The sequence below is a fragment of the Hylobates moloch genome, unplaced genomic scaffold (assembly GCF_009828535.3).
Source record: "Hylobates moloch isolate HMO894 unplaced genomic scaffold, HMol_V3 SCAFFOLD_3, whole genome shotgun sequence".
Taxonomy (NCBI): domain Eukaryota; kingdom Metazoa; phylum Chordata; class Mammalia; order Primates; family Hylobatidae; genus Hylobates; species Hylobates moloch.
This window is the reverse complement of record NW_026652278.1, coordinates 909032-932179: the sequence shown is the minus strand read 5'-3', so window position 1 is coordinate 932179 and position 23148 is coordinate 909032. Positions and strand designations below refer to the sequence as shown.

Below are 23148 nucleotides of genomic sequence, written 5' to 3'. Positions count from 1 at the left end.
GGCACGATCTCAGCTGACTGTAACTTCCGCCTCCCAGGTTCAAGCGATTCTCCTGCCTCAGCCTCCCAAGTAGGTAGGACTACAAGCATGCGCCACCAGGCCCAGCTAATTTTTGCATTTTTAGTAGAGACGGGGTTTTACCATGTTGGCCGGGGTGGTCTTGATCTCCTGACCTTGTGATTGATCCGCCCGCCTCGGCCTCCCAGAGTGCTGGGATTACAGGCGTGAGCCACCTATTGTTTAATTGATCTTCTTTACCTGGAGACCATGAGGGTCTTATCTTTATCTTTGAAATCTTGCAGTTGATTGCTTTGGGTTATCTCAAGTATGCAGTGAGCCTTTCAGTGTGTAAGTGCAGGTCTTCTTCTGTTTTGAAGTTTTCCTGGGTTATAGTTTTAAATGGTAGGTGTTTCGGGTGTCCTTTGGGTCCCCGATCCTCCAGATGTTCCTCCTTCTCTGCCTGTCTCCCATGGTCACTTCCTTCTCTCACGCTGTTTTCTCTGCGCGATTTTGCTTTCTCAGTGGATTTTTCTGGCTTTGATGCCCATGTCGGGGTTTCCTTCCAGCGACTCTCCTGGCGCCTGCTGTGGCTGTCGTCCTCTGTCATGACTGTTCTGTGCTTTGCCTCTGCCGCCCCCGAGGTTGATGGGCGCTCTCCGTCTCTCTCTCCCTGTGGTCCATTCTGTATTTTAGTTTCGCATCTCTGATGTGAGGTGGTTTTTCATATTCTCAACTGCTTGAGTAGATTTGATTTTATCTGCAGTGGGGGCTCCCGTCCTGTTCTGCCTCACGGTCGTTTTCCTGGGGTCAGGCACGTTTCCCTCAGTTTGTGTGTGTACAATTTTTTGTCTTTTTTTTACAGCTGTTTTGTAGGGACTTCCTTTTGCTCATCTTTAGCAGGAGTAGGGGTTTTGCAAGATTCCTAGTTTAATAGCACCCTCTTCTGTCGGTATTGCAAAGTCCAAGTGCATTCGCTGGCTTTGGAAGTTGGGCAGTGATTGGGGTCTGGGGGTTGTTCCTTCTCTGATTTGCTGGTGCTCTTTCTCTTTCAAGTCCCTCTTTTCCTGCCTTTTCTTCCTTTCTCCTTTGCCACCTGGTGACTCAGGGCTGCTCCTTCTCCCTCTTTTTAAAAATCTTTTTCTCTTCTTCATTGGTAGTGTCCCAGTAGTGCCCTTGAATCATGGCTGTCCTGCTAGGCTGGGCCTCCCACTTTCAATCACGGCGGCCTCTAAGTCTCGCCTTGTGTTCCGACCCACGCTCAGATGTGCTGGGATGCTCTTCCAGAATCTTCAGCCTCCGGACTTGCTGCCTGTGTGACTCTCTGTGTGTCTCTTCCCTGGCGTCTCCCTTCCCTCTCTTGTGGTGTTTCTTGCTGTGCCTTTGTGCTTCACAAAGCCTTGCACCCCAGCGGGGGCAGTCCCGGAGCCCGAAAGATCACCTTCTGGAGTCTGGATTTTTCCTCATTTTATTCACTGCTATTTGCAGCTTCCAATTTTATTTTATTTTATTTATTTATTTTTTGAGACAGAATGTTGCTCTGTCACCCAGGCTGGAGTGCAGTGGCACAGTCTCGGAGTGCTGCAGCCTCTGCCTCTTGGGTTTATGCGATTCTCCTGCCGTAGCCTACCAAGTAGCTGGGATTACAGGCGCCTGCAACCACGCCTGGCTAATTTTTGTATTTTTAGTAGAGACGGGGTTTCACCATATTGGCCAGGCTGGTCTCGAACTTCTGACTTCAGGTGATCCACCCGCCTCGGCCTCCCAAAGTGCTGGGATTATAGGTGTGAGCCATTGAGCCTGTCAGCTACCACTTTTTCTTCAAGCCACGCTGAGGCTGCAATTTGGGTTTTTCTCTCTATAAAAGTTACATATATATATATACATATATATATATAACATAGTTTATATATTACATTCATTATAGCTCACATCTCCTGCCTACATAGAAAATTGGGGACTTGGGGAGTAGGCTGTCTTCAGCTACCCTGGAGGCTCATTCTATGTATTTTAAAGAACCAAAAAGAAAAAATGTAATCTTTTATATTTACCCAGATACTTCCCATTTTTCCTGCGTTTCCTTGTTCTTGGAGATCCAGGCTGCCCCGGGATCGTTCCCCTCCATCCCTGCCGGCCGTCAGTTTCCAGCAGACCTGCTGGTGGAACATTCGCTTAGTTTTCTTTTGTGTGAAAATGTTTCCCTTTGCCTTCATTCCTGAGGGATATTTTCAATAGATAATGACTTCTGGGTTGACTTTTTTTTTTTCCTTCAGCACTTGAAAGGCCTTGTTCCACTGTCTTTTGGCCTCCAGGTTTCCTGATAAGAAATCCATGGTAATTTGAATTGTTGACTCCTTCTTGTATGTGTGTTCTGTTACTTCTGTCCAGTTGGTTTCAGAAGTTTTTTCTATTAATATATCTTTGTTTTCCTCAATTTGATTATGATAAAATGTGGCACAGATGTGCCTAGATAGGAATTTCTTTGAATTTATCTTGTTATTTGTTTGAATTTATCTTGTTAGGCATTCACTGAGGTTCTAGAATCTGTAAATGTATGTCTTTCACTAAATTTGGGGGCATTTTGGCCGTTGTTTTTTGCAAGTGTTTTTCTCATGCACCATCTGTTTCTCCTCTCCTTCTGTCACTCCGACTATGCATAGAGTAGACGTGATGCCATTTTCCAGAGGCTCTGCTGGCTTTTGCTGAACCTTTGTGCTTTCTGTTCTTTGATTTCAGTAATTTCTATTGACTTATCTTCAGATTTCCCAGCTGCTCTCTGTCATCTTCATTTTACCATCGAGTCCTTCTGGTCATTTATTTCAGATATTGTATAAATGTTTTTAGTTTTCGACATTTCCATTTGTTTCCTTTATAGTTTCTGTTGAAATTTTCTATCTTTTCATTTATTTCAAGAGTATTTACTTTGACCTCATGGAGCATGTTGTAGTTGTTGCTTGGAAACCTTCCTCTGCTGTGCCCAGCATTGGTGTTGTCTTAGTGGTGGCATCTGTCTGTTGTTCTTTCTATTAAACGCGGGCCACGTTTTCAGATTCCAATAACTCAGGGTTGTGTCCTGGTCGTTGTGGATGCTGTGTTGTATAGACACTGACTTTTCTTACAGTTCTTCTCAGCACGCACGCATTCACCCTGATGAGGTACAGACCATAAGCTCAGTCTCATGCTGGGTGCTGGTCAGAGCCCACCTCACCACTCAGAGCCTCTGCTCGCCCACGTGGGTTGTCACACACATGTGTGTTTGGGGTTACTGGAGACTCATGCAGGTTCATACACAGACTTAGTGTTCCCTCTTCCTAGCTCTTCCCTCAAGGGTTGCCCCGCACCGTCCAGCTAGCCTGCGCTTCTTTCTGTTGCTCTTCTGGCCAGAGAGAGGGTGGGTTTCCTCTGGATTTGTGGGGTCCACATTCTGCTGTTCCCGTAAGTGTGGCCCAGGCTTGGGCAAAGCCCGAAGAGGGAAAGAATAAGAGACTCGCCCTGTGTCTCACTTCTCTGGGCTCTGACTTCCGGCGCTGCCTGTCTGCCTCTCTTTACCTCTCAGCCTCCTCGGGTGCATGTTTTGTTTTTAGTGTGTGGTTGTCCTCGGCGGGAACAATGGCCTCCAAGGGCCTCATGCTCCCATGGAAAAACCGGAGCCCCTGCTGATACGCCCTTGCAGTGCCTTTTAGTTGATGCATGTCTCTGTACACTTTCCTTTCTCTCGGCCGTTTCCTGTTCTTCTTTACCCCTCTTTGCCAGCACTTATCTGTGGAAGGCGTCCAGTGTCCTCCACGCAGTGTCCGTGGTCCTGTGGCTGGAGGTGTCCTGTGGCTGTGCCCAACGTGCTGTCTCCCATTTCCTGGAATCGGCCTCCGTCTAGATCTGACATGGGTTCAGTTTTTCTGCCAGGATGCTTTGCCACGGCGGTACAGCTTTCATCGGGAGGCATGTGCTCTGCTCACCCCCTGTCTGTGTCTCTTTGTGGTATTAGCAGCCGCTGGTGTTCACTGCCTCGATTCATCGTGTCCATCGCGTCATTAAGAATTGTAAAATGGCTGTATTCTAATTCTACCATTTCTTTTTCACTTTTTGGTAGGAGTGTTTCTGTAAAGAGGGACTGTGTCCTCCGTGCTTTTCCAGAGACACCGATTGTCCAAGAAAGGCAGGATAATGCGTTGCTCCGTTCCCCTTATTTGCCAGTTTTCCAAACAATGTCGGGATTCAAAATAACACCTGATTTCAAGATGCCCAATGCCTGGAGGCTCTCAGGCTCATTATGTACTGATGGATATAAACTTTCTTGTTGTGCTGATCCATGCTAGACCATAATTCTGTGTCCTAGACGGAGTTTATAATATGTGAAGTTACATTTCTCCATACAGCTAACTAGTCCAGCTATCCGGATAGATCTAACCAGGATGTCTTCCTTCTCCTTCACGAGTTCCTCAGACAGTTTGCCTGTGCCTTTGTGGAGTGAGATGACCCCGTGCCAGAGGGCGATTTTCTGAGCCCAGCCTTTCAGCAGAAGCTCCAGGGACTGGGTGTTAACTCACCTGCAGTCTGTTCCAGGACAGCTTCGCAAGGGCCCCGTGTTGTAAACTGTGCGTGGAGGTGGTTTGATTTGTGGGTGTGGAGGGACGATAGCATCATTTGCTGCCAGTCAGTGCCCTGCTCTTTTCTATAGTCGTTCATTGCTTTTCTTCTGAAACTTCTCATGGTAAAGATCTTATCATTTTGATAACTTGGTTTTCAAAGGAAGTGTGGCCTTTCATCTGTTTGGGGTACCCATCTCCGTAACCTGTTGTAGATGTGTGGGAACCCTGGGCTTCTCCTGACGCAACATTTTGTGTTTCTGAAGCGTCCTCTCACTTCAGCTTTGAGGGCGTCATCACCCCCGTGCATGGGCAGGGTGTGGGGCACACCAGCAGGGCTCCCCAGTGTGGACCAGCGCTGGCGCGTCAGGGTTCAGAGGGCTCATGGTCCAGTGGGAGGGGATGTGGAGAGCGGCCTGTGACTGCTGAGGAAAAGGAGGTTCACAAAGCCATCTGGGAGTCCAGCGGGAAGGGGCGGCCTTCTGGGACAGCCTGGAGCCTGTCTGCAGAGGAGGCCCGGGGCGTGGGGAGTGGGTGGAGGCGTTTCCAGCAGAGGGGCGGCAGCAGAGCCCCAGCGTGCAGCACTTACTCTATGCGGTGTCCGGCGGGCTGGGGACGACATCTGAGAAGCCCTGGTGTCCTCGGTTCTTCTCCACGCGGCTCGCCGGCAGTCCTCTCGCATCAGGGCTGTGTCTCACTGTGCGTCTGGTGTTCCAGGGCCCCTGACGTGGCAGCTGTGCCAGCATAGCTGCAGTTTCTCCACCGCCTCACTCCTGCCGTGACAGCCCGGGAAATGCTGTAAAATCTAGTTATCCGTGGGGTCGTTGGAATCCGAGGACACATCTTTTCTTGTAATGGCGTTTGCCTACAGAGCTGTGTGTGTCACAGCCCCTCTCCTCCCCCATCACGCCGGGAGCAGGGGTCCCCTCTGTTTGCGGAGGCCTGGCCTTTGTTGGTGGGGGCTGTGCTTAGGAGCACATCCATGTAACGTACACTTGCTTTTCAGAGAAACCAGCTGTTCTGGTTTAAATTAGTGGGACCATTTGTCAATAACTGCATGAAAATATATACGTAAGACTTCTGACCCAACTGTCCATGTGGAGGGGCGGCCGCACGTGAGGATAAAGACCTGCCGATGAAGCTCGGTGGCAATTTTACGTCGTAACTCTTCATCATCCTGCTTTTCTGTCACGTGCTTGAAACCTTGCCAGCTTGGGGAAACTGAGAGTGTGTGCTGTTGACGTAGCTGAGCTCATGTTCCGTCCAGCACAAAGCAGGTGTTGCCAGGTCGCTCTGTGGGAGATATTGACTTTAAATGAATGTCACGGAGAGAGGAGTCATTTTCCTCAGTTGTTTATTTAAACTTAGTGATTTATTAAAATTTAGTTTCAAATACTATTAATTAGCAAGGTCATTGGGTTTACCAATTAAAATATATTGAATATAGGGTTTTTTTTTTTCCCCCACAGAGGTATGGTTTAATCAGTTAGCTCTGCTAGTATATAGAAGGAATTCAACTATTAAAGACTAAGAAAGGCACAAAATAAACCTAAACGCATCCAAGTTACCACTGAATATTGTACTACTGCCACTGTCTTTCTCTGGGTGGTGCGGGAGTTGAGGCAGTCTAGTGAGAGAAGTCACGGGTCCGAAGGATTTTGAGGCCAGATGTGAGGACTCACACCTGTAGTCCCAGCACTTTGGGAGGCTGCGGTGGGAGATCACTCGAGCCCAGGAGTTGGACGCTGCCGTGAGCTATGATCACACCACTGTACTCCAGCCTGGGCAACAGAGTGAGACCCTGTCTCAAATGAAATAACATAAAATTAAATAAACTATAAGTGTAATAAATATGTTGTCTTAGGACGGGCAGCTTAGTGTTTGGATTCTGAGACCTGGCAGGAATGGTGAAGGGATGGGGGATGAGAGGAAGTCAAAGGGCATAAAAGCGTCAGCCTGGCCCAGGTCTGAGGATGCTGTGAGTTACTAATTCTGCTGGTGCACTCGAGGTGCTGTGACCAAGGCCAGGAGCTCTGGCATAGAAGCAAAAGCCAGCGTCGGTTCCTGTGCCCAGCCCTGCGCCACTATGCCCACGGCATCCGTCACCTTGGGTCCCAGCGCCCTGTGAGTGAGGAAAGTGCTGATGTCGCCTCCCACTCACAGGGGGTCGTGGAGGCTCCGGAGCTTGGTGACCCCACAGCCGATCGCCCCATGGTGTCCTAGGGCGTGTAGACACAGTGAGGCCTCTTCCGTGCCAGGGAGGCGTGGCAGATCTCAAGCCCACCCACTCTTCCCCCACCCTCAGACGCCACAACGAAACCAGAGCTGTGCATCAAGACAGCCTGGAAACAGACCACCGGAAACACTCAGACCACCGGCACCAAGGGTTGTCTGTTTTCAGAACTTCTGTTGTTTTGAGCACAGCCCAGAGGGACAGCTGGCCCTTGGGAACCACGTTGGGCCGTCTGTTAGGGAGAGTGCATCGCCTGGGCCTGAAGGCAGTGGGCTGTCTGGCCTCCTGAGTGCCCGGGGAGCCCACGCCCACACCCATGAGGGAGGGGCCCACTCGGTGCATCCACGCAGAGGCTGCTGCGAACTCAGGCACGGCCGCCCTTGTCTCCTGCTGCCGCTCCCACCTGCAGCACAGACGGGGCCTGTGCTCGGGGCCTGGTCAGAGCTGTTTCTGTCTCCCTAGCCTGAGCCCTGTCTTCACCTGCAGCACAGACAGGGCCTGCCCAGAGTGCATGGTCAGAGCCCAGTTTCTGCCTCCCCAGCCTGAGTCCATCTTCCCTTGCTGGCTGCCCACTTGCTCAGCTGTGCCCTGGACCGTGGCCGCTGGGCTCTTCCGAGGTGGGCCATGCCCACAGCTCCACCTGGCTCACGGTGAGTGCCGTGTCGTCGTGAGCACCTCCAGGCTCCCAAGCCCAGCACAGACAGACAGCACCGGCCCCTTCTCTCCCTGCCTTTCCCCTCCTCGAAGGAAGCTTGTCCTGCTGGGCCCTTGGTGGCTGTCGGGGCGCCACCACCCCAGCACCGGACAGTGAGCCCTGTGGGGGGCTTGCTCCTTGGAAGCGCTGCGCGTCCTTTGTTCCAGGAGAGCGGGGCCAATTGGTGCCTCACCCCTCGTCCTGCTCAAGTGACGTGTAGCTCCCCGGCTGCCTCGCGTGTGTCCCACCCAGGGTTTCCTCCTGGGTGAGATGGTTCGTGTCCTGGCCTGCGGCTGTCAGGACTCCCATGAGTGGCGAGGTGTGTGGTGCGGGGCAGTGGCTGGACTGACAGTGGGAAATAGATGGGGACCTGGAAGGAGGGGAAGCCATGTTGATACTGCATCTGCTCTCCGAATTCTCTGCCTGCGCGTCCTCTCAGAGCCTCTTGGTGGAAGCCGCCAGGTCACACAGGAAGCCACACTGACAAGGATATTTGTTGCACTGCTCTTTTTTTTTTTGAGACGGAGTCTTGCTCTGTTGCCCAGGCTGGAGTGCAGTGGCGCAATCTCGGCTCACTGCAAGCTCCGCCTCCCGGGTTCACGCCATTCTCCTGCCTCAGCCTCTCTGGGTAGCTGGGACTACAGGCGCCCGCCACCACGCCTGGCTAATTTTTTTTGTGTGTTTTTAGTAGAGACGGGGTTTCACCGTGGTCTCGATCTCCTGACCTCGTGATCCACCCGCCTCGGCCTCCCAAAGTGCTGGGATTACAAGCATGAGCCACCGCGCCCGGCCTGCACTGCTCTTTAGCTGTAAAAGTTTGGGACAGATTCAGCATGCTGCAGTGGTGATTGCTTGAGTCAGAATCCTTGCCGGGGACCTCAGAGACATGTCGGGGGCCTGGGAGCCTTGGTGGGGTGGGCGGGGCAGAGGGACCAGTGGCCATGATGCCAGGCTCTGGTTCCCGGCTCTGCCACTTAGTGGAAGTGACCTTGCGTGAGTTGCGGCTGTGTGTCGGCGTCCTCCCAGGCTATGAACAGGCGGCGGAGTGCCTGCCTCCTATACACATGAACACACATGCATACACACAGGCACATGTGTACACACACATGCTCCGGCACACGTGCTGGTACGTGCTCCCACACACACATGCACACGTGCGCGCCCTCGCTGGGGTTGTGCTTGGGTGTTGCTAATGGCTGACTTCCTGGTGAGATTGTGATCAGTTGATCCTGAGGCTCCCAGATGCTCTGCAGTAAACATGCATCACTTTTTTTTAACTAGAAGAAAGGCCTCTAGATGATTGAAGAGGGTTCTGAGAAATCTGGACTCTTTTCTATGGAATTTATAGTAATGGGAAAATGAAAAGCACTGGAAATGTAAATAACTGGAAGCACAAAGGCGAGGTGACTCCTAGAATCTGTCCAGAAGAACCCATGGTCGCAGACATGGGGCCCCGTCTCTGCCAGACCCTGGTGGCTCCCAGGCCGTGGGGGCGGTGGAGGAGGTGGTGCCACGTGTGGCTCTGCGGACGGCTCCAAGGACCCTGACAGTGTGCTTCTCTCCCTCCAGGTCGTGCACACACACAAGCCGCACTTCATGGCCTTGCACTGTCAGGAGTTTGGAGGGAAGAACTACGAGGCCTCCATGTCCCACGTGGACAAGTTCGTCAAGTAAGTCTAGGGGCAGGTGCTGGTGCCTGTCCACTTCCCAGGGGTGTGGGGTGCCGGCGGGGGGTGTTTTCATGGTACTATGATCACCGGCCTCACCATTCAGGACTCACCTGGGGGTCATCTTGGCTGAGTTTCAGTTTTCCAAAGAGAGGAGTGGCCCAGACGTGTGGCCGCGAGCCTCCTTGGGGCGGCGACAGAAGGCCACGGAGTGACAGCCTGCTGCCTCCACATGGCGAGGGTCTCTGCTCTCGGGCCAGGGGACGTGAGCCCCAGAGACCAGTGGAGCCGTCTCCGTGTGTGTGTGTCTGAGGCCTGGGCCTGCAGTGGCCGGGGTTCACGTCCCACTGCAGAGTCTGTCTCAGGGAGGTCGGCTGGGAGCGCCCATCCTCCTTGGAGGCGAAATCTCCATCGTTTAGGAGGAAGGTGCCCCACGTGTAGTCCCAATGTTCACGCCCTGAGGCTTCTGACAGGGCCAGCCCAACTGGGTCCTGCCTGGGAAGAGGGGGCACCCGGACCTGGGGCATCCAGGAGTGGACAGGAGCAGGTAGAGGTGGGCAGGCTCATGTTCAGACATGGGGCCTCCTATAGGCTGTTGCTAATAGTGGCTGCTGTATTTTCCTGAGGCCGCAGCCGTGAAGCCCATCCTCTTTGTCTCCTACAGTGTGGCCTTGGCACATTCCCATGTTGGGGGCTCGTCTCCACCTCCAGACCCTGGGCAAGCCCTGGCTTCTTCATAGCATGAGGGCTTCTGGGACCAGCCCCCAACATCGCAAAGCTTCACAAAGCTTCCACACTCTGTGGGTAGACGCAGCTGCCACACTCTGTGGGTCGATGCTGCTGCCATGCTCTGTGGGCCGACGCTGCTGCCACACTCTGTGGGTTAGACGCAGCTGCCACGCTCTGTGGGTCGACGCAGCTGCCACGCTCTGTGGGCCGACGCTGCTGCCACACTCTGTGGGTCGACGCAGCTGCCACGCTCTGTGGGCCGATGCTGCTGCCACGCTCTGTGGGTCGACGCAGCCACCCGGAGTTGGGAGCTGTGGGCAGAGCTGTCGCGCCCTCCCGGTCTGGTGGCAGTGTGAGTGTGAGCGAGGCTTCAGGCGATCCCAGCCGCTGCATCCTTGCTGTCCAGGCGCGGGCAGTCGTGGAGTGACATAGCTCTCCGTGTTGAACTCCCAGCGCAGAGTCCTTGAGCAGAACAAAGTGGTTTCAGCTGCTAAAAAAAACTGCCACAACTTCCCAGAATAATCTGTAATTTAAGGCAGTTTTTTTTCTTTCTTTTTTTTTTTTTTTTTTTGTTTTGAGACGGAGTCTTGCCCTGTCGCCCAGGCTGGAGTGCAGTGGCGTGATCTGAGCTCACTGCAAGCTCCGCCTCCTGGGTTCACGCCATTCTCCTGCCTCAACCTCCCAAGTAGCTGGGACTACAGGTGCCCACCACCACACCCAGCTAATTTTTTTGTGTTTTTTTAGTAGAGATGGGGTTTCACCATGTTAGCCAGGATGGCCTCGATCTCCTGACCTTGTGATCTGCCTGCCTTGGCTTCCCAAAGTGCTGGGATTACAGGTGTGAGCCACCACGCCTGGCCAGTTTCAGGCAGTTTTAATCAAAATCTTAGCGGCATTCTTCCTAGCACTCAACAGACTAATACTAAAATTGCCATATAAGAGCAAAGGGTCAAGAATAGTTAAAAGAATCCTGAAGGAAAGCAAGGTGGGTTCTCACCCAGCTAAATCCCAGGGCTCATTCCGAAGAAGCAGTGGGGCAGGTGGCATGGCGCAGGCCGGGAGAGGAGAGCGGACAGAGGCAGGTGCGCAGCCCAGAGAGCGGAGAGCGGAGTCGAGGCCCCGCCCAGACCCTCACGGCTGCACCTGGAGGAGGATGGGTGGGGACATGGGCAGGGGCATGGGATCATTGGTGTCCTGTGTTGGGAAAAATGAAATTGGATCCCTGCTTTGTGTCATAAGCAGCCCCTTCTCATTCACCCTACATAAGACGAATGTCAGTTGTATTAATTATGTAAGTGTAAAAGGCAACATTAAAAATTTCAGTCTAAAATATAGGAGAAAGTCTTTCTAGTTTTGGGATGAGAGATTTCTTTTGAAATTTGCAGGAAGTGCAGCCTACAGAATAGAAGGCTGAAAATGTGGCCATGTTTGAACTAAGCATTTGCTTACGAAAAGGCACTCAAAATGAAGGCACTCAAAATGAAGTCAAAATTCAGCCACTTCGGGAAAAGATATCTGCGGCACACCTTACTGACAAAAACTAGTGTTTAAATATATGAAGAACTCAGTAAGTCAGTAACAGAAGGAAAGCAGCCCCTGTTGGGAAGCGGGGCACCTTCCAGGGGAGAGAAAGTGGGGATGGACCCTGAGCACGGAGGACGCCGCCCTCAGCAGGCGGGGACGCCGCGGGCCGGACGGGAAGGATGCCGCTGTGTTTGGTGTGAGAGCTTCACAGCGGAGTGTGGCCCCCACGGCCTTGTGCCCCCGCGATGCCATGTGTGTTTCCTTCCTCCGCTCTTTATGCCTAATGTACAGCGTTACGATTTTTGCTTTAAACAATTTTCTTTTTAAAAGATTAAGACGTGAGAGAAACGCCCTTGATGTGGACCAGTTCACTGGCCTTCAGTGCCTTCTGCCCTTTTGTGTGGATTCTGGTTTTTATCTGGCACCCTTCTCCCTCTGCCTGAAGAACGTTCTTTAACATTTATTTTAGCACAAGTCAGCTGCTCATGAATTTTCTCAGCTTTTGTTTATCTGAAAAAGGTCTTTGTCCTCATTTTTGAAAGCTGTTTTTGTTGTAAATAGAATTCTAGCTTGTCAATTTTTTTCCCTCTCACTACTTTAATGATATCGCCCCATTGTCTTCTGTATTGCATTGTTGCTGGTGAGAATCTCACCATTGTTCTGTCTTAATTTTCTTGTATATAATGTGCCCTTTCCTCCACTGCTAGGTTTTGTCTTTATAGCTGGTCTGCAGCAACCTGATTATGTTGTACTTTGCTTTGATGTTCTTTATGTTTATCTTGCTTGGGGCCGTTTGAGCATTTGCAGTCTGTGCGTTTATCGTTTCAATCCAATTTGCGGAAAGTTTGTCCATTATTTCTTTAAATACTGTTTTTCTTTTCCTTCCCTTCTCTTTTGTTCTCAGGCTCCAGTTACCTGATGTTAGATTGCCTGGTTCTGCCCCACAGGGCCCTAAAGCTCTTCTGATTGTTTTCAGCTCATTTTCCCAGTGTTTCGGTTTGGATCACTTCTGTTGCTGTATTTTTAAGTGGCTGGGCTCTTTTCTGTTGCAGATTTTGATCTTCTCTTAGGTCCATGCAGTCAATTCATTTTATTTCTGACACTGTGTTTGTCTGCTCCTTCCAGAAGCCTCACGTGTGCTCTCCCTGTCCTCGCTTCTCCTTCCGTCTGTGCGTTCCCTTCGCTCTCTGGTCACAGTTGCAATGACTGTTTCCAGCTGCTTTCAGCTCACTCCGTCATTTTTGCCTCTTCCGGGTCTGTTTCTGTTGACGGCTTCTTCACAGGATGACGGGACACATTCACATAGTGTTGCTGCTTCTCATATCAAGTTATTTTCGATAGGATGCCAGACATTGCGAACGTTACATTGTTTAGTGTTTGAGCCCTGTTTTCTTCCTTTAAAGCATGTTGAAGGTTGTGTTTGCCAACAGTTAAGCCACCTGGGGATCAGTGTGAGTCTGTCAAGGCATTCTTTGCCTTGCCTTCTCTACTGGTGCAGTTTTATTTTCTTCAATGTGGACCCCCCTTCTTCCTGACACAGGGACTGGCTGGATCACAGGGGTGCTGGTCTCCTCTCTCCCCACGGGCTTGAATAAGCAAGCGTGGGTAGGGGGATGATGTACTGTCTCCGTGGAGGGGCCGGGCAGATGGGGCCTCATCCTCCATTCACGGGCTCTGGGGGTGTGTGGTGGCCTCCTGTGCTATGCTTTGCAGAGATGGTGGCGAGCTGGTCTCCTTAAGGCCTTCCTGAGGATAAAATGTGACCAGTAGGATGAACGATCGGGGACAATGGCGTGTACAGAGGTCCTTTCCCTCCTGTGTGGTTGCAAGGCCGTGGCAACAACCACCATCCTCACTGCCACTTCTGGGAGGAGCAGATGGGGACAGAACTACCTGGGCCCTGGGGTGCATGTGCCCCAACCTGTGTGTGCTGGTGGCTATTGGGGGTCCAGTTTCTCTCTTAAGACCAAGTGTGAACTATCAGGAGAGCCCCCAGAGCTTGGAGTTGCGCTTCCCTGGCATGAGACCTTGGGCGAGTTCTCAATGTCTCCATCCCTGGGATGCCTCAGACCCCGGCATCTCACGGGCTGCGTGGAGACCAGAGCCTGCGGGAGCTTGAGCTCTGCATATACTGAGAGCTGAACGTGAGGCCAGCTCCTGCGGTGGCTGCCGCCATTCCCTGCCCTCTGCCTGTCACAGGTAGACGGTCTCACGGTGATGTGCCCATGCGCTGGGGCCCCTCTTATACCTTGTGGGCATCTCATGAGGTGCAAGGCATCTGTGTGGCTTTTCCTCAGGAACTTACTTTCTTCCTTCCAGAGAACTATTGTCGAGTGATGCAATGAAAGAATATAACAGGGCTCGAGTCTACCTGGACGAAAACTACAAATCCCAGGAGCACTTCACGGTGAGTCCCTCCCGCTGCCTGGTGCAGGGGTCAGACAGGCTGGCCTTGGCGGAAGCCAGCCCTTCGCCTGTGTAAATGGAGAGGGGTCGGGGTGCTCCCTGCCTGAAGCCTCGCTCACGCCACCCTGCCTGACACTCCCACAGCTTGCTTGGTGGTCTGAGCCCATGGCTGGCCTGGCAGGGAAGGTGGCCCAGCACGCACAGGGTCTTGGGGCTCCAGACCAAGCCCAAGCGGGAGTTGGGGAGTGACAGCTGGGGAGAGGCCCAGGGCCTCAGCGTGCGTGAAAATAAGAGGGAGTCCGTGGCTCCGGGCGTGTAGATGAGAGGGTGGACGGCAGCCGGGATTGCTTCAAGAGCCACCGTCGCCAGCCCTGTTCTCATGCTGGGTCCGTCCCTTCCTGAGCCCTGACTGTGCAGGGTTGGGGCGGCGTCCTGCCTCGGAGAGAGGCTGTTCCTCGGGGTGAGCACAGGGGGAGTGGAACAGAGCCTTCCACAGGGCTGGGAAAGACCTGTCCCTCCTCTGTGGTCCTCTGTCAGGTGGACACATGAGAGGGTGGCCCCGGTGGACGTGGCAGCCACAGAGATACAGGCACTAGGTGTCTGGGAAGGGGCAGGAAGCTCCTCAGAGGAGGGGACACTCTGCAGGTCGTGAATAACTTGCTGTTGGTTCAGAGACCCACATCTTAAATCCTGTCTTTATGCCCTGGGTGCCCCGGCCTGGATCCATCTCCTCCATCTCTGGGGAGGCCCTGGGTGCCCTGGCCTGGGTCCATCTCCCCCATCTCTGGGGAGGCCCTGGGTCTCCCAGCCTGGATCCATCTCCCCTGTCTCTGGGGAGGCCCTGGGTCCCCCGGCCTGGATCCATCTCCCCTGTCTCTGGGGAGGCCCTGGGTGCTCTGGCCTGGGTCCATCTCCCCCGTCTCTGGGGAGGCCCTGGGTCCCCCGGCCTGGATCCATCTCCCCCGTCTCTGGGGAAGCCCTGGGTCCCCCAGCCTGGGTTCATCTCCCCCGTCTCTGGGGAGGCCCTGCATCCTTCTCCTCCATCTCTGGCCATCTGTCCCCAGCATCAGCGCCCACTAGCCGTCATCCTGCCATCGCTTGACAGGCCCTTGTTAATCTGCCCTCTCCCAGGTAGGCCCCCATGGGCCGCAGTGCTGAGGGTCTCGCTCTCCAGTGCCCCCCTGCCCTGCGGGAGGGACTCTCATTGCTCTTTGGGTTCAAGGGCCATCTCACTTGTTTGGGCATCTAGTGCCAGTTAATCAATGTCCTTGTCCCTGAGATGGTCACGCAGCTGCCACGCATGGTCCCCACCAGTAGTGGAGTCTGTACAATCCTGGGAATCCCCTGTTCGGTCTTCGAGCCTCGCCCTATCAAGCAGCTGCCCACACACAAGCGGCCTCTCCTCATGCTCTGTGGGGCACATGGGGGCCTCAGGGTCCCCACTCACACCAGAGTCAAGGCTCTCACCCCTGTGCTCAGGATGTAGCTCCTCCTGTCAGCCCTCCTCCCTCTCCCCCTTGGTCCCTCCTCCCTACCAGCTTCTTTCTCTCAGCTCTGCCATCCTTTCCGTAAAACGGCAGCTTCTTTGACCCTGTCACTCTCCTCTGCCATGACCCAGTGTCCTGTGTTTCCCAAGTGGGGGCTTACTCAGATGAAAAAGAAAAATACCACTGGGTGAGCAGCAAATTAGACATTGCAGAAGAAAAAAGAAGGTGACTGAACTTGAAGACAGCCACACAATTAAAGTGAAACAGGGAGAAGGACTGAAAAGTGGATAGAAATCACCGTGAAATACCAGGTGTCCTAACACGTGTGGCTGCAGCCCCAGGAGGAGCGGGAAAAGGAGGCAGACAGGGCGATGCTTACAGATGTCATGGCTCAGATCTTCACAAGTTCTTGAAACTTGCAAAAAGATCCAAATACTGCAACAAGCTTCAAGCCGAATAAACATACCAACTCAGGCCAAGGTCCAACTGCTGAAAGCAAGTTACGTGAAGGCCCTTCCTTGCCACCCGTCATCCTCGGAAGAGTGGGGCTCTGCTCCCCACCTCTGCGTGCCGTCCTGCTGTGGGAGCCTCATCTGTGCCAGTCGCCAGCTACCTCTTCCTCGTGGGGACCGTCGCTCAGCTCTTTCCAGCTTCCTTTAAATATAAAGACACAGGTATTTTAAAAGTGAAGGGACAGAGGAAGATGTACCTTGCAAAACAGTCGTTAGAAGAAAGTAGGAGTGGCTGTCTGCATGTCAGGGTGCCCTCAGAACGAGCGTGTCGTTGGGGCTGAGAGCGGTCGTTTCACGATGATAAGGGGTCAGCTTTTTGGGAGGACATAGCGGTCGCGAATGTGCGCCCCTAATACCAGAGCTCAGACGCGAAACCAACAGGGCTGGATGGAGACAGACAGGAGGCTCTGCACCGCGGGAGGAACCCACAGTCCCCTCCTGCTGGCTGATGTGCAGGTGGGCAGAGGAGCAGTGCCCGCCAACCGCACCCTTGGCATCTGAGGCTCTCCAGCCACAGCAGTGGTGGATGCAGCCACAGACAGAAGGCACCCACGTGCTGGGCCCTGGCCAGAGCAGGCCTCTCCGTCTGTCTGAGCCTGGCTGGGATACCTGAGAGTGAGGCACACATGGGCTGGCGGAGGGGCAGCCGTCATGCTGTGGTTCTGTTTCCACCAAAACGTCTTTCCACAGGAGGGTGAAAGCCTCAGCAAAACCTTCTTCAGGCCCCCGAGGGCTGCGGCTGCCTCCACACCTGGCTTTCAGGGTTTTCCAGGTGGGTCCGGAGCGGCCTGTGCTTAAGGGCTCAGGTCCACCCGAGACTCTGCCTGGCGTGCGTGTCTGGGCATCTGCACCTGGCTGCCGGGCACAGGCCGTGCCAGCCCTGTATGAGCTCTGGGGTCGTTCTCCCGTCTTTCCAGGGGTCCTCCCTGGCCCTAGGTGGTTCCAGCAAAACAGTCGCCAGGGCACGAGTCTGGTTCCAGAAAGATCTTGCCCCCCGCCTCTGTGAGATGGAAATGATACAAACGCATTCTCTTACCAAAAAGAATTAAATTAGAAGTAAATAAAAACGATTTACGGAAAAGTCTCAAATATTTGGAAATTAACTTGTTTATTAATAATCCCAAGTCAAAGAGAATGTCACCAAAGAAATTACAAAGTATTTTAAATTATGTGAAAAGCTAGAACCTTCAAAATCTGTGAGATGCCAAAATAGTCTGCACCCACTATAGATCCTGCAGCAGCCTTCAGCGAGGGGAGCACGGCCCCACCTGTGAAAGGAAGGGTGCCTCTCCGGGGAGGAAGCGCAGGGGCTGGGCCGGGCCCCTCCCCTCAGGAAGCTGCTGTGTACTTGGTGCCTCAAAGTGCTCGACAGTGATGTGGGCCTGGCAGCCCATTCTTCAGCGCACACGCTTCCCGATTAGGTCTCTGAGATGTCTGAAACCAGGGTGCGGGGCACCAGCGCGGCTGAACAGGCCACCCAGAGGCAGCTGTGCTGGGTCTGAGGCCCCGAGGCTGTAACTCCAGTCACCCCCATGACGGAGGTTTCTAGAGAATGGGACAGGATAAGGCCTGGGAGTGAGAGTGGGTCTCAGGCCTGCTCTCGGGGAACTGGGCCCTGGCGGGAGCTCCCGTGCCTCTGCTGCCGCCCTTCAGCTCAGTGGGCTCTAGCCCCGGCTTCCCTGTCTGGGCACGGACCTGGTCTGTCCCGCAGCCACGGCCCTGAGTGAGGCTTTAGGCCAGGTGGATGGTGGAGGGCAGCCTTGCCTGGCAGGTGGGAGGGTCCGGGATGCCCCAGATGCCCAGTTAGGAGCTCATGCCAAGCTGGTACCAGGCAGGCCTGTCATCCCTGTCTTGTCACTGAGACTGGGCCGGCGGACCCCGGAACGCTGCCCCCTGGGCCACCACTGGCTGCCTCAGTGGCCTGGTCTTGCCAGGGGCCCTCGGGGTGTCTGTGTGGTGGGGCCTGACTCCCCCGGGGTCCTGGGCAGAGCTGGGCAGCAGCGGCCAGCCAGACAATCACCCTCCTGCCCCAGCCGGGTGCCCTCTGGCTGTCAGAGGGAGGAAAATTTAACTTTAACAAGATTGATGGTATTGGAGCAATATTTTTAGCTGAGTCTGGTTCAAATAATAGGCCATTAATTGAAAAAGGAAATTGAAATGAATTTATCTTGTACATAAATGCTGTCATGGGTATTAATAGGGATCAGAAAATAGTGGCCTGTTCCCAGAAGGCGATTGAACCTGAAGCTGCGCCTGGCGCGTGAGCCTGTGGGGGTGACGCGCCTGAGGGGCTTTGAGCGACCTGCAGGTGCCCATTGCCACCAGGAGATGGCGCCCATGCAGCACCTGAGAGTTTCCTTCCGGAGATGATCAGAAGGCAACTTTTAATGCTTAAAAAATGAGGATATTAGGCCGGGCGCGGTGGCTCACGCCGGTAATCCCAGCACTTTGGGAGGCTGAGGCTGGGATGGACATGCACCGACTCCGCCAGGCGAGGTGGGCCTGGCTCAGGGCAGAGGGCCCCAGGAGGTGCCCAGGCTGAGCCCCGAGCTCTGCACCCACATGGAAGATGGAAAAGTGGAGAGAGCCAGGCTGGAAGACACCTGAGTGCCAGGCGGTCCGTGTGCCTCATCCCTGAAGCGCCTTTGTCAGAGCCCTTGCTCCTGGGTTCAGCCTGGTGTCCCTACCCCGGAACACATGTCCACCTGGAGACAGGGCTCGGAGGAAGCCCCCCCATGGAGGTCTCGGTACCACGCTGGTACCCAGAGAAATTTCTTAGCCACCGCGGTACATCCTCCCACACAGGCCTTGACACTGAAGAAGTGCCTGGGCGAGGCTTTCCAGGGCTGCCAAGCGTCTATTGATCCAAAGCTCCAACATCACAGAAATCCCGTGTCTCGTCTGCCGGGCACGCAGGGAGCTCCAAGAACACATCACTCAGCGCCCGGAGAGCCGACGTCGGCCAGAGGACGCAGGGTAACGGCTTTCCTGAACTCCAGCTTCCAAGAGGGTTATGTGAGGAAGAGGTTGCGAATTCATTTTCGTTTAACCTCACCCGCGTCTCATTTCACCACGGGAGTGGAGTCCTGTAGCGGGAGGGGTGGGGGGCCTGTCACTGGGCTTTGCTGCTGATTTGGCCTACCTGGTAAGCCCAGAGGATGAATGGGGGGCCGTATTTATTTTAGTGACTTGAGGCTTGCGTGGGGCCTGGTAGGAGCCAAGGCCACCCCATCCTCCCAGCTCGGCTTGGTGACTTACCATCCATGGCTCTGGCTCACTTGTCACCCACCCCTCCCAGAGAGGCTGCGTGGGGCTGCAGGCGCCTGAGTGTAGGTCCCAGCCTGTGTCCTGGGCTCTAGTACCATTGAAGCCTTGTGGCTGGCTGGGCATGGGTCCCACGCAGACTGGTGGGGCCGGGAGGGCCTGGCGTGGGCACCTGCAGCAGGTTCTTCAAGGCCTCCCAGCACTGACTATGGCCTCTCAAAGCCTCAGCTGCTTCAGTAGCTTTCCTGCTGGGAGCTGTGAGCACTGCTGGGGCCCATCCCCAGGACTGTCCTGACCGGACTGAAAGCCCTGGCTCCTAGAGGGAAGGTGGTGGTGGGGTTAGGGTGTGAGAAGGAAAGCCCCGCTGTCGTCTTCATCCGCCCACCCAGAAGAAGTCTGAAGAAACTATGCCTTTAAAATGGCTTAAAGTTGGAGCAGAAGGGTTTATCTGCTGATACAATTAAGACAGCTTTGGGAGAGGGCTGAGAAGGTGTGGCCTGGCGGACACACTGCCTCCAGGGACACCCCTGCCCCCGCCAGCTGTACCTGCTCAGAGAGTGCCTGCTCCTCGGAGGGTCCCTTCTGCTTGGGAAGGTACCTGCTGCACAGGACCCCAGCTGGAGTCAAGGAGTCAGCAGAAGAGGGGGTTGGAGGAGCAGCTGGGGACAGGAGGTGGCTGTGTGGGCCACCCCACCTCGCCTCTTGCCTGAGCCCCTCTGTGGCCACATAGGCAGACAGAAGGAGGGGTTGGAGGTGCGGCCAGCCAGCTGGGCCAGGGGAGCCTGTCCTGGAGAGCACCAAGCAGGGTTGCCCCAGGCTCCTGAGATGGTTTTTCACATGCAGCAGATGGAGACAGTTTGGAGGGGCCCAGGGCGGTGCAGACCCTTGCCCTTCCACAGCTGCTCAGGTGGCCCAGAGGTGTGTGCACCCTTTGCTATGCAGCAGGGCTCCACGGGCCCGGGCACTCAGCCCAGATGGTGCATGTGGGGAACTGTGGGACCCCACGTGCCAGGAGTCTCTGGGTAGACAGCAGCGACAGGGCTGTGTTAGGACTTGGGCAGGCCTGAGCCTGGGGTCTGATGACCTAGTTGGGTCTGGGGCAGCAACAAGCCAAGGCGTTGAGCAAGAGAGAGTGAAGTCCGAGCTCCTTGTGGAGGAGGCCTCCGTGTGGAGCGGCCCCAGAGGCAGGAGGCTGCCTCAGCCAGGACGGCGCTATGCACGTGCTAAGCCGCGCCGCCCGCTAACCCACGGCTCTTGGGCTCAGAGCAGAACTCTGAGCCTACAAGGCCTGCTGGGCAGGGTGGCCACAGCACCTGGCCGCTGGTCACCAACCAGGGGCTTACCCCTCTCGGAGGGCAGGTCTCTGCTGGCACCATGAATGACCTGCAAGCACCGCCATGGTGGACTCTGCTCGTGCCTTGGTGGCTTCTAGGCTTTTCCAGGGGCCCAGGCCTCCTGCAGAGCAGGGTCTGCCCCCCCCCCCCCCGCGACTAGGGTCTGTGGAGAGTGAAGTGGGGCACAGATGCTCTTTGCAAGTGCTGTGCAAGGCAGCTCACGGCCCCCACCCCCAGCTCTGGAGTCTGTAAGAGGCAGGCTCTTGGCATGGCCCCCAGGCAGTGGCCCTGGTGCTCTTGGGGTGGGGGTCCCCAGCACCTAGCGGCGGCCCAGGAATGGGATGCTCGCTGCTTCCTGGGAGAGGCCCTTCTGCTTTCCCTCCTCCTCCTCCGTGAGCTCCCCCTTCCACTCTCGTTCTCCTAAATAAGACTTTAGGGGGAATTTATGGAAAATTGATGGAGTTTACGGATGTTCTTTGATCCAGAGAAGGGGAAGGAAAGGCAAATGCGTTTATGATGAGGAAGCTCATCTGCCTTAGGGTTCCAGCCCTGCCCTGGGGCTCGCTGCCTCCTCACCTGCCTGGGGGCAAGACAGGCCTGATGAAGTGAGAGGGGGCGAGATTGGTTTTCTGAGGGCACCGGGCCCTTCGTGCTCCGCTAAATCACAGGCTGTCTGCTCAGCGGGCAGGTAATGACCTGCTCCCCGGCCCCAGCACCTGCAGCCCCGCGGGACGCGATGATGTGCAGCTGGGGCTGCAGTGAAGGTGAAACTGTCGTATCGATCTTTTTAGCACTAAAATATGAGCACTTTACTCTGCTCCCCGCTGCTGTGATGTGAAAAATAATAACTCGGATCCAAATTAAAAATATTGATCTCTGGAAGGTGTTGAAAGTAAATAAACACCTTCCGAAGTTTTCGGGTCAGCCGAGAAATGGTATTCAGCAATAAATGTGTCAGAGTCCAGGGTTCTTGATCTGTTTTTTCTTTGAATTGATTTTTCATTATTTACTTCCTAAAACTGTTGGAATTTGGTCCTCCACTGTTAAATCCCGGTGTTTGGGCAAATTATTTCTTTGGGGCTTATGAGGTGCTCCTAATCCACTCCCTTATTGATTGATTGATTTTTGACTCAATAAGCCTGCTTTATTTAGGACTTCCATCATAATTTTTTGTACATTTAGCCTTGACTTTTTTATTTCCTTCTAACAGATGAGCTGACATTGGGCTATCAAACGGGTGGGAAAACAATTGCCACGAGGTTAATTTCATGGCCGGCTCCGTGCGTTCTAAGGAGACGGGGGTGTTTCCTGGCTGCAGGCCGGGCCTTGGGATGGAGCCTTGACGCATGTCAATCTGTTTACACACAGGGCTGAGTCTGTTGGTCCCCGGGGGTGCTCATGGGTGCTCCGGTGTCTGCAAGCTGCCCGCAGCTGGGTAGTCTCTGGGCACAGATGCTCGGGCTCCAGGGAGGCTGGGTTGTATGTCTCTTGAGAAGCTTTCCTTTCGGAAGGCCACCAAGACCACCGAGACTGCTGAGACCGCCAAAGCCACCAAGACTGCCGAGACCACCAAGGCTGCCAGCTGCTCCCGGTGGCTCTATGCGCCTGGCAGGAGAGTGGAAGGTGCGGGGCGTGGGGCAGTTCGAAAAGACAGGTGCCGCCAGCATCTGCGCTTCCTCGTGGTGCTCAACAGGCTGCCTGGGAAGCTCTTCCTGCCGTCCCCTGGAGTCAGCTGCCATCCACAATGGAAGCTGCCAGCCACCAAGGCTGCCGACCTGTGCCCTGGGGATGAGCAGCCCAGGAGCCGAAGATGCCCAGGCGGGCTCCCAGCCCCACGCCAGTGTCCTCCACACCTCCAGGCAGACCTGGCTGTACCCCTGTGGGTGCCGGGCAGACTCAGATGCACAGGGGTTCAGATTGAGGCCCGGGGCTGAGGAAGCAGGAAGTCCTGTCAGGAGCTGGAGCACTGAGAAAGGCACCTTGCCAAGAGCAGCCTTGGAAGGGTCCAGAACTGGAAAGATGGAGAGCTGCCATCGGCCCATAGCTCTGGGGCTGGTCCTGGCCATCTAGCCATGGGACCATGGGCAGAGGATTCCCTACCTCTGAGTGAGGCGGGAGTGGTGGGCAGTGCTGGCCATGAGGTCCATGTGGGGTACATCCATGGACGTGGGTCTGGAGGTGCTGCTGTCTAAGCTGAGGCTTTTGAAGGATGACCGTGCCCAGGTTATCCAGTGCTCCTTCTCAGCAAGCAGCTCCCACGGGATGGCAGTCCATTCATTCAACATGCCCTGGTCCAGCTGCTGCACGTCCATGGGCATTCTGTGCTGGGTGCCGTGGCTGATGCACACCCACCATCCGCTGTGGAGGAGACCTCTGCACGCAGGCCCACAGCGAGGGCCAGATCGGGAGAACAACCCACTTGGCAGGTGGCAACCTTGCCTGGCACTGACCAGGGCCTCCTCCCCAGCACTGTCCCAAGTCAGGTCTGCATGGCTTCATGGGAGGTGGAGCATGGAGAAGTCCAGTACCTCATCACACAGCCAGGTGCGCACAGCAGGATCCAGTGCTGTCAGCTGGGCTCCAGAAACCTGAGGACATGCAGCCTGCAGCTCCTGACACATGACATGTGACATACAACACGTGACACATGGCATACTCCCTGTGACATGGCACATGACACGTGACAACACATTCTCATGCTCCACCGACACGTGG

General features: G+C 54.7%; 1 protein-coding gene across 1 annotated transcript in view; it reads left to right on the top strand.

Moving 5' to 3' along the window:
- The window catches only part of INPP5A (inositol polyphosphate-5-phosphatase A), a 232645-nt gene that overhangs the window by 96841 nt on the left and 112656 nt on the right, over nt 1-23148 (top strand). The window contains exons 3-4 of the mRNA XM_058436448.1: nt 9080-9180; nt 13750-13837. Of these exons, the coding sequence (XP_058292431.1) occupies nt 9080-9180; nt 13750-13837 (189 nt within the window). The remainder of the gene's footprint in view (nt 1-9079; nt 9181-13749; nt 13838-23148) is intronic.